Raw genomic sequence first — 12912 nt, 5'->3', positions numbered from 1 at the left:
ATGGCGCTGGCTAAGGCTCTGGAGGCTGCAGCTGGCGTGGTGCTGGAGACTGGGTACAGAAATGGTGGCCCCAGCTGACGGTCTCCTCTGGGCCCTCCTTTTCCCTGGACCCCCAGGGCAGATAGCCCACTGGGTTCCCTCGAATGGAGAGGGGCTCTGTGCTGGGCAAGAGTGCAAGAGCCTAGTGGCAGCAGATTGTACACTCGCCTGGAGGTGAAGGAACTCATGGGGTGGGGCCTCTCTTAGTGTGAGCCACATCTGCTGACAGGCCTGCACATAGACGAGGGCCCCCAGCTCCCGGCGTTTGTCTGCTGGGCCCATACCTGGCTTGCTCTTCCGTTGGTTCGCAAGCAGGGCTGTGGGATGACTAACACCCGAGTGCACAAAGTTCATGATCGGCTGATACTGTCTGTTTATGATGGGGGTGTATGCAGGACTAGAAATCGGCTGGCTCTGACTTCCTCGCTGGCTGAGATAGTTTTGGCCAGATTGTACTGTCAGAAACGGTGCGCGTAATGCAGCCGAAAAGTGTTAGGTGAACTCATTAAATGGCCAGACGATGAAGTAATGAACAAAACCCATCTCTTTAATAAGAGAACTAATGTAAACAAAAAACCATACAAGACACGGTGGAAACATAAAACTCACGGTCGGTATAACAGTCCGAGATCAGAGCCATACAAGACACGATGGAATCACAAAACTCACGGTCGGTATAACAGTCCGAGATCAGAGCCAGCAGACACATACATCCAGGGGAATCCAAAACGCGTTGTCCAAAGATAAGTCCGTTAAGCCTGAAGCAGTCCGAAATAAGAGGGCAAGGCAGAACAGAATAATCCAAGGAAGCAGTCCGGGTCAGAAACACAAAAATACCAATATCGAAGAGAATGCTGGAAAGTCAGAGCTGGGGTCTAGAACAATCTGGAAGCGTCCTGATGGGAGGACGCTGCCTAAATAGAGGTGCAAACAATAACGAAACAGGTGAAACCAATGTGAGTGATGAAGAACGTAAAAAGACTGAAACTAAGGTGAAACAAAAACAGGAAGTAAGGTATAAAAAAAAAAAAAGTTAGACAGGAAGCAGCGGAACCGAATCATGACACATGCGGCAGACACACGGTCTCAAGCAGTCAAAAGAAAACAGGTTCTGTGCTCCCAGGGAATCCATCGTTGATGAGCTGATGCATTTTTATAAGCCTTATTGAAAAGATACATAACAAACAAGGTAATATAATATTTTGCCAGTATGGTGGAGGCATCGGTGGATGTCAGGCAAGCTCACATGAACATGTAATGGCCTGGATTTTATGACCATACAAGGAAATCCTTAATGTAATACTTTATTTCATTAGAAAAAAAGTCCTCTAGAAAAAAAGGCCATTGAGTGTCATGGCAGCTCCTCTGCCCTTGCCGTTGAGGACTTCCATGTCCCTCCTCCGCTGAGTGTACAGATCACTCACCATTTACATCATTTACAGCATGGTTGCTGTCTATTTAATCCATACGTGGGGCTTGGTTTGTAGGTACCAGAGCTTGTCCACACACCGGTGGGCCTGCACACCTCATCTCTGGGGGCCAAGCTCCTCCAAGAACCCTAGGTATTTAGCCTGGGGCCACAAGATACCCAGTTAATGTGAGGGTCTAGATGGTGGAGAGGCTATGTAGTGTCAGGGAGGACTTACACGCTTGGCCTCCTTTTCATCCAAAAAGGGCTAGACAGAGGCGGTAGCTGAGAGCAAGAGGGTATAAGCCCTTTCTGCACTACAACTACCACACTAGATGCATAGCACCCATCCTGTGAGCATTCACATAACTCACTCACCACACAACTTCAGATTTAGAAGACACATTTCTTCTTTTGACCCTCAGTCCTGTATGTACCAAGAATTTACATAAATTTGTAAAAAGCATTTATGTACAGTATTTATCAATTGACATACTCAGGCCTTCTTTGGTTAAGATGGCAGCGTGGCTCTAAGAAATGTAATGTTGAATGGTTTGGTCACCCACTTTGTCCAGATTAAAATATGTCAACAACATGAAATTTTCTGAGTACACCCTCACAGAGCTGCCAACCCAGCTGTTACACTTGAGTCTTGTGTATGCTGTTTGTTTCTGCCAGTCTCTTCTGCATGCATTGGTTCTGTGCTTTATGTGGCATTTTGGCCTGGACTCTTTGAAAAAAAGTCTTTGATTTGAAAAATAATTCAGCAGAAAATATTGCATCTGGAGCTATGATCTAGAAATACAAACTTTATGCAGAACTCAAAGTCCCTTCAGATTAATGAGTCAATTAAAAATGTAATCTGAGCTGATCATAAACTATACTAACTGCCTCCTTTCCATAGCAACTGGTGGACATCCAGGTTGTGATTCTGCATAAAGAGGAGGGAGCTGGACTAGGCTTCAGCATCGCTGGAGGGTCTGACCTGGAGAACAAAGCTCTTACAGTAAGCGGTGCTCACTAGAGATTAATACTGATGCACTAACACAAGGGTTAGACTGACTTATAGCTGAGACAAGCTGTCCAGGATTTTATACTCACCACCACCTGCAGATGATCTCAATATTGAGGAGAAGTGTTCATTTATTCTGTTGAACAGTTTCATTCACTTATGTCTGTACCTACAGACATAAGTCACCATAGTCCCAGACAGGTGTAAGAAGTCATGGGCATCATGAAAAAGCTGGCTCATCCAGCAGGATAAAAGAACATATATTCTAATTACCTCTAATGGTATCTGTCTGCACAGCTGGTTTTGATTGTTTGATTGTTTTGTTTTTGTCCAGGTTTTGCAGTTTCTGTCTGAAATATCTGCTTCCACCCAAAATAATGAAGGTGAATGCATGTCAGTTGTGGCTCTATAACCACAATGACATTTGAAATATAACAGATCCAGACTCAGGTCATCAGGCAGTTTGTTCCAGAGAATGGGACCAAAGTAGCTTGTGACCACTGTGCTTGCTTTTAAGACTATGAAGAGAATCATGAAGTTGATTCTTAAATGAACTGGGACCCAATGAAGTGATTGAAGTGCTGAAGTAATGTTGTTATATTTCAATGTACAGTTTGTCTGCTGAATGAGTAGGAGCCTTCCTATTGTCTGCTGAATGAGTAGGAGCCTTCCTATTGTCTGTTTGACTTTCCCAGCAAAGAAAGTGTTACAGTAATCAAACATGTTTGAGACTGCATGGGCACGTCTTTGCTGGTGAATAATTTTTTAATTAAAGGATGAAACGGAACAGAATCTACCCAAGACCAAGCTAACTGTTGGTTGATTTTTGATTTGACTGACTGGATTGATCTCATAGAGAAATATACATTTATACTTCAGGACACTTATCATAAACAAATGATCAAAGTCAAAGTGTTTATTTGTCATATGCACAGTTAGGAAACGTGTTTCTCTGTACAATGAAATTCTTACTTTGCTGTCCACATGAATGCCACAAAATACAAATGAAATATAAAGTAGATAAATAAGTAACAGAAAATCTAACGCACTTTAAGAAGCAAATACAGCAGTATAATAAAAATATATAAGAATGTAATAAATGTATGCTGCATGTGAGCAGCATGTGTAGCAGTCAACAGTCAATGTGCAATTATGCATGTGCAAACTGAGAATGTAAACAGTACATCACATATTTCCTGGTAACAGCTGTTTAGGAGTCTGATGGCAGAGGGACAGACTTTTTCAGTCTAGTGGTCCTGTATTTCACACTTCTGAACCTCCGGCCCGAGGGCAAAAAAGTGAACAGTCCATGCTGGGGGTGGGAGGGATCTTTGAGGATGGAGGCAGCGTTCCTGCACATAGATCACTGCATCATTCATCAGGAATATCTGTGCAAGTCTTTGTTGCAGCTTAATCATGTCGTGAATCCAGTTGTAAAACTTGTTAAGTGTCCAAGTGAGGTCCTCACTGATGTGGACGCCCAGGTATTTGAAGCTGCTCACCCTCTCCACTTCGAGCCCCCGGATGAACAGTGGCCGATGAGATCTCCTCTCCTTCCTCATGTCCACTATCATCTCCTTCATCTTGTCCGTGTTGAGGCTGAGATTATTGTCCTTGCACCATGACACCAGACCGGCCACCTCCCTCCTGTAGGCTGCTTTGTCCCCGCCAATGATGTGACCTATCACTGCGGTGTTGTCCGCGAACTTTAGGATGATGTTGTCTTTGTGGGTGGCGACACAGTCGTGAGTGAACAGGGTGTAGAGGATGGGACTGAGGACACGTCCCTGTGGGGTGCCAGTGTTTGTAACAATGCTGGCTGAAATCCTATTGCCAATCCTGACAGTCTGGGGCCTGCCAGTCAGAAAGTCCAGGAGCCAGTCACAGAGGGTGGGGTGCAGACCCAGTGTGGACAGTTTGTGGGGGACAACTGTGTTGAAGGCGGAGCTGTAGTCAGTGAAGAGTATCCTGATGTAGGTGTCTCCATTTTCCAGGTGAGAAAGGGAATAGTGGAGGGCAGTCATGATGGCATCTGAGGTGGCGCTGTTGGGCCAGTAGGCATACTGCAGGGGGTCCAGGGGGTCCGGTATACTGCTCTGAATGCGGGCCAGCACCACTGTCTCAAAACACTTCATAGTAATTGGAGTGAGTGTCACTGGCCTGTAGTCGTTCAGGCAGGTGACCGGGCTCTTCTTGATGAAGATTTTCCTCCTTTACAATGCTACAGTACCTCTCCCCTGCATTTCACACTGTGTGCCACTGTTGATACTGTGCACGCTTTCTCTGAATTTATGTGTACGTGACACTGGTCATCTTCTGTGTAGGTCCACAGAGTGTTTCCCAGTGGCCTGGCAGCTCAGGAGGGCACCATCCAGAAAGGAGATGAGGTGTTGTCTATAAATGGTCAAACACTGCGTGGTGTCACACACACTGATGCCACCACTGCTCTGCGTCAGGCCCGCAGTCTGAAGCTGGCTGTGGTGGTTGTCTGCAAGAGAGCAGAGGAGGAAGGAAGAGAGCAAGGAGATTGTAAGAGCAAAGAGCCCAGCCCTATAGGTAAGACACAAAAACACACAAAGGTTTGTGTTGGGTCCGCTCTGCGCGACCTGCCTCTCTTCTGCCTTTCTCTCTCCTGCTCGCTCTTTTTGAGGGATCGGCGCCTCAGCTGAGTCGCTTTCTGTAATTAGTGACTTGTAGCGCACAGCTGAGGCGCATTACTGTAATACCGTCCTCCTTATTTAAACCTCTGGCAGACGCTTCCTACCTAAATACCTGTAGACACACCTGTATTCATGGTATGTGTCATACGTCTTTTTGATTTCCACACTGACAGTTCCTGTGCTGTGGATCTCTTTTTGTACCTTGGTTATGTGTTTTTTTTGTATTATACGTCTCTTGATTTCAATGCTGACAGTTCCTGTGCTGTTGATTTCTTTTTTCATTCGCTACTCTGCTTCCCTGACGGCATTTGCTAATCCTCCTGGTTGTTCTGTCTACTCACCTGTCCATCCTAGTCCTCTAACTCTCCTGGTTCCTGCCGTTCTGTCTACTCATCTGCTCATCCTGGTCTCCTCAGCCGTCTTTGCCCTACCCTGGTTCAGTACTGTATATTGCCTCTGTTTCTTTGCCTACGCCCATTAAAACACCTTTTTTTTTTTACTAGCACCTGGGTCTGCACATTGAGTCCTACCTCAGTTCTCCCTCACCCCCCTAGTGAGGGGGACTCAACCATAACAGTTTGGGCCAGATTTCCACTGTTTATTTAAAGCAAGCTTTTCAGTTTATGCGGAAAATAAGTTCTGTGGTTCACCTAGGCCAACAAAGGCTTCACATTTTGTGCTAAGAGATCATTTACACCTGAATTCTTCAGCCCTGCAATAAAAGGTATGTATACTACATTTGCCCTGCTTTGCTCACTGCATTTTGTGCTACAGTGGAAGAGCAGGGAGGTCCGGTGAGTGTGGAGCTGGAGAAAGGAGCTGGAGGAGTTGGTTTTACTCTAGAGGGAGGAAAAGGCTCAATCCATGGAGACAGACCTTTGGTCATCAACAGGATCTTTAAAGGTACACTCATGGTTTTTACATTATATGATTTCTGAGACTGTCCTGCAAAAAATGACTGTATATGCCATTTGTGCAAGCAGGTTATTACGACCAACAGTTACGTATTATAGGCAACCTCTAGGGACTGTAGTAATTATGACATGAGTAAAGGAAGAAGTTAGGAGATGCAATATATGGAGGCAGAAAGTCTGCATGAGGAGGAAGGTGGGATGGATGATTAGTATATAAAACACAGGCTGAGCAAGGCTCATTTGTAGTGTTCCAGTGTTATTTACCTAACTGTAGTTTGTGTGACAAAGCATAATGAAACCATGAAAGTTTCATAATCATAATGTTAATGACAGTTTACATGATGAGAGAGGTCTGGTATGCTTGCCATTACCACAATAGTAAATCCAAAAAGCTCGCCATTGCTAGGGATGTTGTCACTGGCAGAGTTCTTGAGACTTGCCTGCCAGTGTAGAAGCACTGTTTCAGAAGATGCTTCCATGGGTGTATGGGAAGGAAAAGACAGTTGACAGTGGGTAAATCTCAATTCTCTTATTTGATCATTCCTTGCTCCTCAGTCCTGGTTTGACTTGGAAGTTCTTCTGGTCTGCCATCTTGAAGGACATCCCAAAGCTTTTATTCCTGCTCAGAGGAGTGAGGAGGCTGCCTGGAGGAGAGTTGAGTGAGGATACAAGAGGCACAGTCTTTTACGAACCAACAGAAATCACTTGGTGATTGGATGCTTCAGATGAAGCACTGGAGCAAAGGATGTCTCATGTCTGTATCAACATGTTTCCTCAGTTCCTCTCTCCTCACATTTTCTTACATAAGCTGGATTAAGATGCAATTAAGGGAATTGGGATTTACACCATATGGGCTGTATAGGATGGAGGATTTGTTGTGGTTTTATTATATTTACAGTGAAAGCACTTCTAATAAATTCAAGGCTTATGCTCTTTTAATTTCAGGGTTTTAAAAAAAGTTCTTATTAATACATAGAAACTGACAGTGTTGATTTTTGTACAAAATTCCATCAATGAATCAAGCCAAAGTGATGGCAAAAAAAGTTGGACTTGATTACTGATATACTATATACTTGATATACTGCTTATCACAACTCAGAGTATCTTGATTTTCTTACAAAAGCAAAGGCTGTGCAGTTAACAATAAGTAAGGTAACATCTGTAGAGGATTAATCTCTGCACCAGCAACCATGTAAAACAGTGACCTACTGGAACTTGGTAATGAATGCTTGAGCACATTTAATTCTGTGATTTACTTGGCCTTTACCATGAAAATGGAAAAAAATGTTTGCAAAAATATTTTACACACACACACACACACACACACACACACACACAAAAGTTGTCAGCACTAAAATATGGGTGGTAACATATTAGAACTGGTTATCATAATAATGTGAATGATACCATGAGTTAGAACTGAATGCGTTTGTGTGGGTCAGGTGGTGCAGCAGAGCAGAGTGGTCTGCAGAGTGGAGATGAACTGCTGCAGGTCCAGGGAGTCAGTCTGCAGGACATGACTCGCTTTGAGGCCTGGAATATGATCAAGGCTTTACCTGAAGGACCCATCACAGCCATCATCAGGAGGAGGCAGGGGGTGACACAGTGACACACAGCTGCTGGGAGCTGCTTGCAAATGAAGAACCCTGAAGCACCTAAGGCACAGCAATGTTGACCTCTCCTAGAAATCATGTATCAGCCAGTCAGTGTGGGCCACCACACTGTTTATTTTTATATCACATTTCTGAACATATATCAAATTTTTTTTTTTTTTAAAGAACAGCTCATCCAAATCACCAACATCACCATCAATATATATATTTCTTACCTTAAAAAGTGGCTTCCATGATAGGTCCAGTGAGGTCTCTGAGATTTTCTGCACACTGTTTTACAAAAGGACAGAGACCGGCCAGTGTTAAAAATAAATCATGCTCTCAAATTAATAAACTACACAGAAATTACTAATTGCTGTCCTGGAATTACTGAATTTTTGCCCTTAGAAGGTTAAAGATAACATGCTGGTGTTCAACAGCCAAACTGGCTTAGTGCATCCATTTATTGTGTCTCAACAGTGACACAGAACTGCATGAAATCCAAGTGGCTTATTTAGATCAGATTGCCTATGGTCTGACTGCAATTGTGCTTGTTCTAGACAACATACTGTAATGATGTAGAGTATGTGCAACTAACTGATAGCAGCCCACAGTGGTCAGTATTAACGAAGCAACAACAAATGTAGCAGCACAGCTGTACAAAAACAAATCTGCTTAGATTTAAATGAGCTCTGATTCCAGAGTTCTATATTCTTTCAGTTTAAAAACAGTGTCTTCTTTGACATCCCCTCCATACAATGTTCAAAAGTGAAATATTTTCTGCAAACAAATGAAGTCACTCGAGAACATAACAGCAATTTGTGTGCTTGAATTGTTGATTCAAAAGCCTGACTGTGAAAACTGATTAGCTTTCTAATGTTTCCCACCATTTAAGGCTTCTTTGACTCCACTGGAAAACTACTCTTTGTTCATGTTTACCATCTCTAGAATGAGGCGGTGAATACAGTCCTTAAATAACTTGTATATTAGCCAAAACTATGAGAGTAATAGGAAATGGAAAAACAGTTTTTAAAAATAATATGGCAGTATCATGTTTATATCAAAAATACTGATAAACGTCCTTGACACATATGCCAAATATTACTTAACCTAACCATAGTAGTGGTGTGAACCAAGTAGTTTCATATGCTTTGTTCATCATAGTACAAAACAGCCAGCCACAAATCATGCAACGTGAGCCACGTAACATCATAAAATTCTGATTTTAACTAATGTGAGGAAGATGGTCTCCTCACTACAACTGCTGCCTTACAAATGAATCTGAAAATGCACAGAATGGTTCAGTCCAATTCCATTCAGAAAGATGGACATATCTGAAGGAGAAGGGAAGAACATATACACAGGCATAACAAAAATCAACACCTACAGTATATGCAACAATTCAACCCAATGCGGAAGTCCTGCAACAAAACTTTGTTGTACTGGATTGATTTTAGTTCTAATGTGTCTGAAGTGCAGGTGTTCATTAGATTCTGTTTGTAATGCTCCTATACTGTATGTTTAGTGTGTGTGTGTGTGTGTGTGTGTGTGTGTGTGTGTTTTTTTTTTCTCAGCAACAGTACTGTATGTATGTGGAAACATAGGATAAACCACTTTTGATTTGGACCCTCCTACCGTTTTATAGTCCTCTGCCAAACCAAACTCAACTGGAATGTTAGAGTAGTATTTGTCTCTCAGTCCTGAGCCTGCAATTGGACATTTTGAGCAAAGAAAAAGACTTTCTGCAATCACATCAATTTTTTAAAAAGCACAATAATGACACTGATATTGTTAGAGTGTGTAAGGGTTTGAGTGTATATAGCATGAAATTGAGTGCAATTGTGAATTTTTAGCACATTTCATCATGCGCAGAGCAGGTTTCTTTGCTCAAATTAACTTTTGTGTTTATTTTGTGTGGTAATCATTTTTCAACTAAATGTATATGTGCAGCCTTTCTCTGTGCTTAAAATGTCCCATTGTGCACTCAGGGTTAACACAGAAATACTATATATGCCTTTGTATGCAACCCACAAAGCAAAACAAGTGATTCTATTAAGGTACGTTTAAAATAAAGTTTAAACCAGATGTTTATAAAATCAGTTGCATCTGATCTAAGAATTAAAAAGTGAGCCAACATCTGTGTGATGTTTAGTCTCCAAGTTTGTACAGTAGATGGGTTTACATTGTGTCATGTGTGAGAACCTTGTCAGTAACTGTTTATGCTGTTTATTGATCATTTTTAATGCTGGTAAAATCCAAAATTAACTGGATGCAGAACATTACAAGGTAAACGGTTTCATGTGTTCGGACATCACGTGTACTGGAAAATTCAACGTTAAGACTAGCAGTACTGGCTCTCAGCAACAAGAGCATTATAAATATCTGAGACGTTCTGTTGTGTTGGTCAATAAAAAACAAACACACTACAGCATGTACTTAGGACAACGTGAAACCAGTGTAACCCAGTCAGAAACATCTGATCTGGTTGTTTGCCAAGGTAATGTATGAAACGTGTCCTGATCCAAAGAAAACTCTGGATTGGTGGTGCTGGTGGTGATGCTGTTCTGTATACCACCAGATGTATGGTCAAAGTTCACTGAGGAGAAGATAATATCAATAATGAATCACATGCTGCTGCACTGCTTGGTGTGAGTTCAGAATCTAAAGCATGTTTATTGTTGAGGATGGCTAAAGGCTTGTTTAGAAAATGGCAAAAATCTGGCAAGAACGCAGCTGCTGATTCTTCATCACAGTCCAAAGATGACCCAGCAGGTGTTTCCTTTAAGCTGAACAAAGAGCTCATTCCATCTAGTACTGACAAGTGGTCTGTATCTGGATAGCTTAACCTGGATCAAAAAACACACAACACAAAATATTGTAATCATAAATGAAAGCAAAATGAACACAGTCACATTAGGATATGTCTCAGATGTAAATTACATTTATTCAATTTACAAAGTCAGGACTAGTCCTTACTGTGTCATGATTCTGTCCTGCCTGCTTCCGGTCTCATGCTTTTATTTTGACACTGCTTCCTGTCCTCAGCTCACCCTGACTCCCAGGAACTCTATCTCATCACTCATCACAGCAATTCAGTGCAACACACCCACCTTAACATCTGTGTTTATGAAGCTCACAATGTTTCTGTTTTTAGTGAAATTGTCACAAATATATAAATGTATAATACAGTCCAGTACAACACCACCTTTAACCAACCATAGTGCTGATATGCTGAAATGGATTCTTGGCAGGTTGTGTCATGTTTATCCTTACCTCTTTTGATAAATCTATAACCTTAAGCACTGGAAACAACAGGCCTATAGGCCCTGGCCCAAGATGTACAACCTTATGTGTTCCTGTTTGGGAAACTAAAACATCAACTATGTTCCTGCAGTGGAAACACAGGTTAAATTTCAATTCCTATTAGTTATTCATCTGTTCAATCCCTGTTTCGTTTTCAGACATTTTTGGTTGAAGTCAAATCTGCACAAGTCTTTTATTACAATGTGATGTTTATTCTATTTATTGGTTCCGATTTGTAGTTTGTCCTCAGTATAGTAAACTTTCAAACAGCCTTATATCCAATTCACCCTTGAAGTTGTGAAAATAGTCCAATAGGACCCCACAAACTAGGTAAAACAAGTAGGTGTGAACATGGGTGGGCAGGGGGGGCGATAGAGAGGGAGAGGGAGAGAGAGACAGAGAGAGCAAGAGGGGGAGGGGGAGAGAGACAGATTGTGCTGCATTTTATGAACCACCAAATGACTCCAAGACTGTGTCATTGACTCAGCATTTTGAGCTCCCATTGACTTGTATTGCAAAATATAAAGCTGAATAGATTTAAAAGTATAAATGTTATAAAAAAAAGTTGAGTACAAGCAGGGATGTCCTTGAAGAGTTGAAGAGATCAAGACCTCAATGGCCTGTATATCTGAAAGTATGCTGGACTTATTAAGTGCCAAAAAAGGGTGGAAGAATAATAACTAGAGAAATGCATTTCCTGTCGAAAATGTGTGTGGATGCTGTAATGCTGAAGTATCGCCCTAAAAAGACTGAAATACCTGCAATCAAATGCTGAAACAGCTCAGGGATGAGAAGAAATGGCTTAAGCTGTGTGTTGAAATAATTGAAGGTTGTGAAAAAATGGCAGAAGTAGTTTGAAACAGCTGAAACATGAGATGCAGGGCTGAACAATTGTGGAAGTTGAAAAAACTGCTTAACTATGAAAGATGAAAGCAAAAAGATGAATAATTACTGTATGTAAGATGAAATCAAAAGCTGAAGTTGTGTGTCAACAGGCCTCACAAAGTATGGAAAACACAAAGGCAGAGGACATTTTCAACGCTATTGATTTGTTTTTGGACTCTGTGGGACTGTGTTGGTACACATCTGACGGCACAGCTTCCATGACTGGAAAAAAACTCAGGAGTTGTGAAGAAAATCCTGGAGAGAGCGCTGAATGCGATGTGGACTCATTGCTTTCTTCACTGAGAAGCACTTGTGGCTAAGAATATGGTACCAGTGCTTGATACAGCACTGAAAGGTGCCATAAAAATAGTGAACTACATTAAACAGAGCGCCAAGAACAGCCGCTGTTTCACACAGCTGTGCAAAGACCTGGGATGAGAGCATCCAGTTGTTGTATCATTCAGAAGTTCGCTGGTTTTCGAGGGGAAAGGTAATGTCACGCTTTTATGAGCTTAAACATGAAATCGCCGCCTTCCTCTCATACAATAACCGTACACTGAGATGCTCAGTGATGAACTCTGGCTCGTGTGTGTGCCGTATCTTGCCAATGTGTTCGAGCACATCAACACTTTAAACATGTCTATGTAGGGGAAATGACACATCTTTGAACAGACTGAGAAATCAAATCAAATCAAATTTTATTTGTATAGCGCCAAATCACAACAAAAGAACCCTTTACAAAGTAAGGTCTAGACCTTACTGTTATCAATATTATTACATAGGGAAAACCCAACAAATATAGTCGGGCTCACCTCCACGCACAGCTTGGGCTCTGGAACTTTACTCCTCGAGAGAGGCTGGACTCTCTACTACTCTGGAGTTGCCCGCGGTGAGAGGCGGCGGGCTGGTGTGGGCTTGCTCATAGCTCCCCAGCTTAGCCGCCATGTGTTGGAGTTTACCCCGGTGAACGAGAGGGTCGCTTCCCTGCGCCTTCGGGTCGGCGATAGGTCTCTCACTGCAATTTGTGCCTATGGGCCGAATGGCAGTGTGGAGTACCCGGCCTTCTTGGAGTCCCTGGGAGGGGTGCTGGAAAAGGCCC

The 12912-nt window shown here is 42.4% G+C and overlaps 1 protein-coding gene across 7 annotated transcripts in view; it reads left to right on the top strand.

Annotated features, from left to right (window-relative positions):
• il16 (interleukin 16) overlaps positions 1 to 9147 on the top strand; it is a 137425-nt gene extending 128278 nt beyond the window's left edge. For all 7 annotated transcript variants that reach the window (XM_020618881.1, XM_020618877.1, XM_020618875.1 and 4 more), the window contains 4 exons: positions 2352 to 2453; positions 4784 to 5015; positions 5894 to 6022; positions 7476 to 9147. In XM_020618881.1, coding sequence (XP_020474537.1) covers positions 2352 to 2453; positions 4784 to 5015; positions 5894 to 6022; positions 7476 to 7642 — 630 coding nt within the window. In that variant the 3' untranslated portion in view covers positions 7643 to 9147. The remainder of the gene's footprint in view (positions 1 to 2351; positions 2454 to 4783; positions 5016 to 5893; positions 6023 to 7475) is intronic.
• Positions 9148 to 12912: the final 3765 nt, after the last annotated feature.

The sequence above is a fragment of the Monopterus albus genome, unplaced genomic scaffold, assembly GCF_001952655.1.
Source record: "Monopterus albus unplaced genomic scaffold, M_albus_1.0 scaffold210.1, whole genome shotgun sequence".
NCBI classification, from domain to species: Eukaryota; Metazoa; Chordata; class Actinopteri; order Synbranchiformes; family Synbranchidae; genus Monopterus; species Monopterus albus.
Note: the sequence above shows the minus strand (reverse complement) of the source record. Positions and strands in the feature narration are given on the sequence as shown.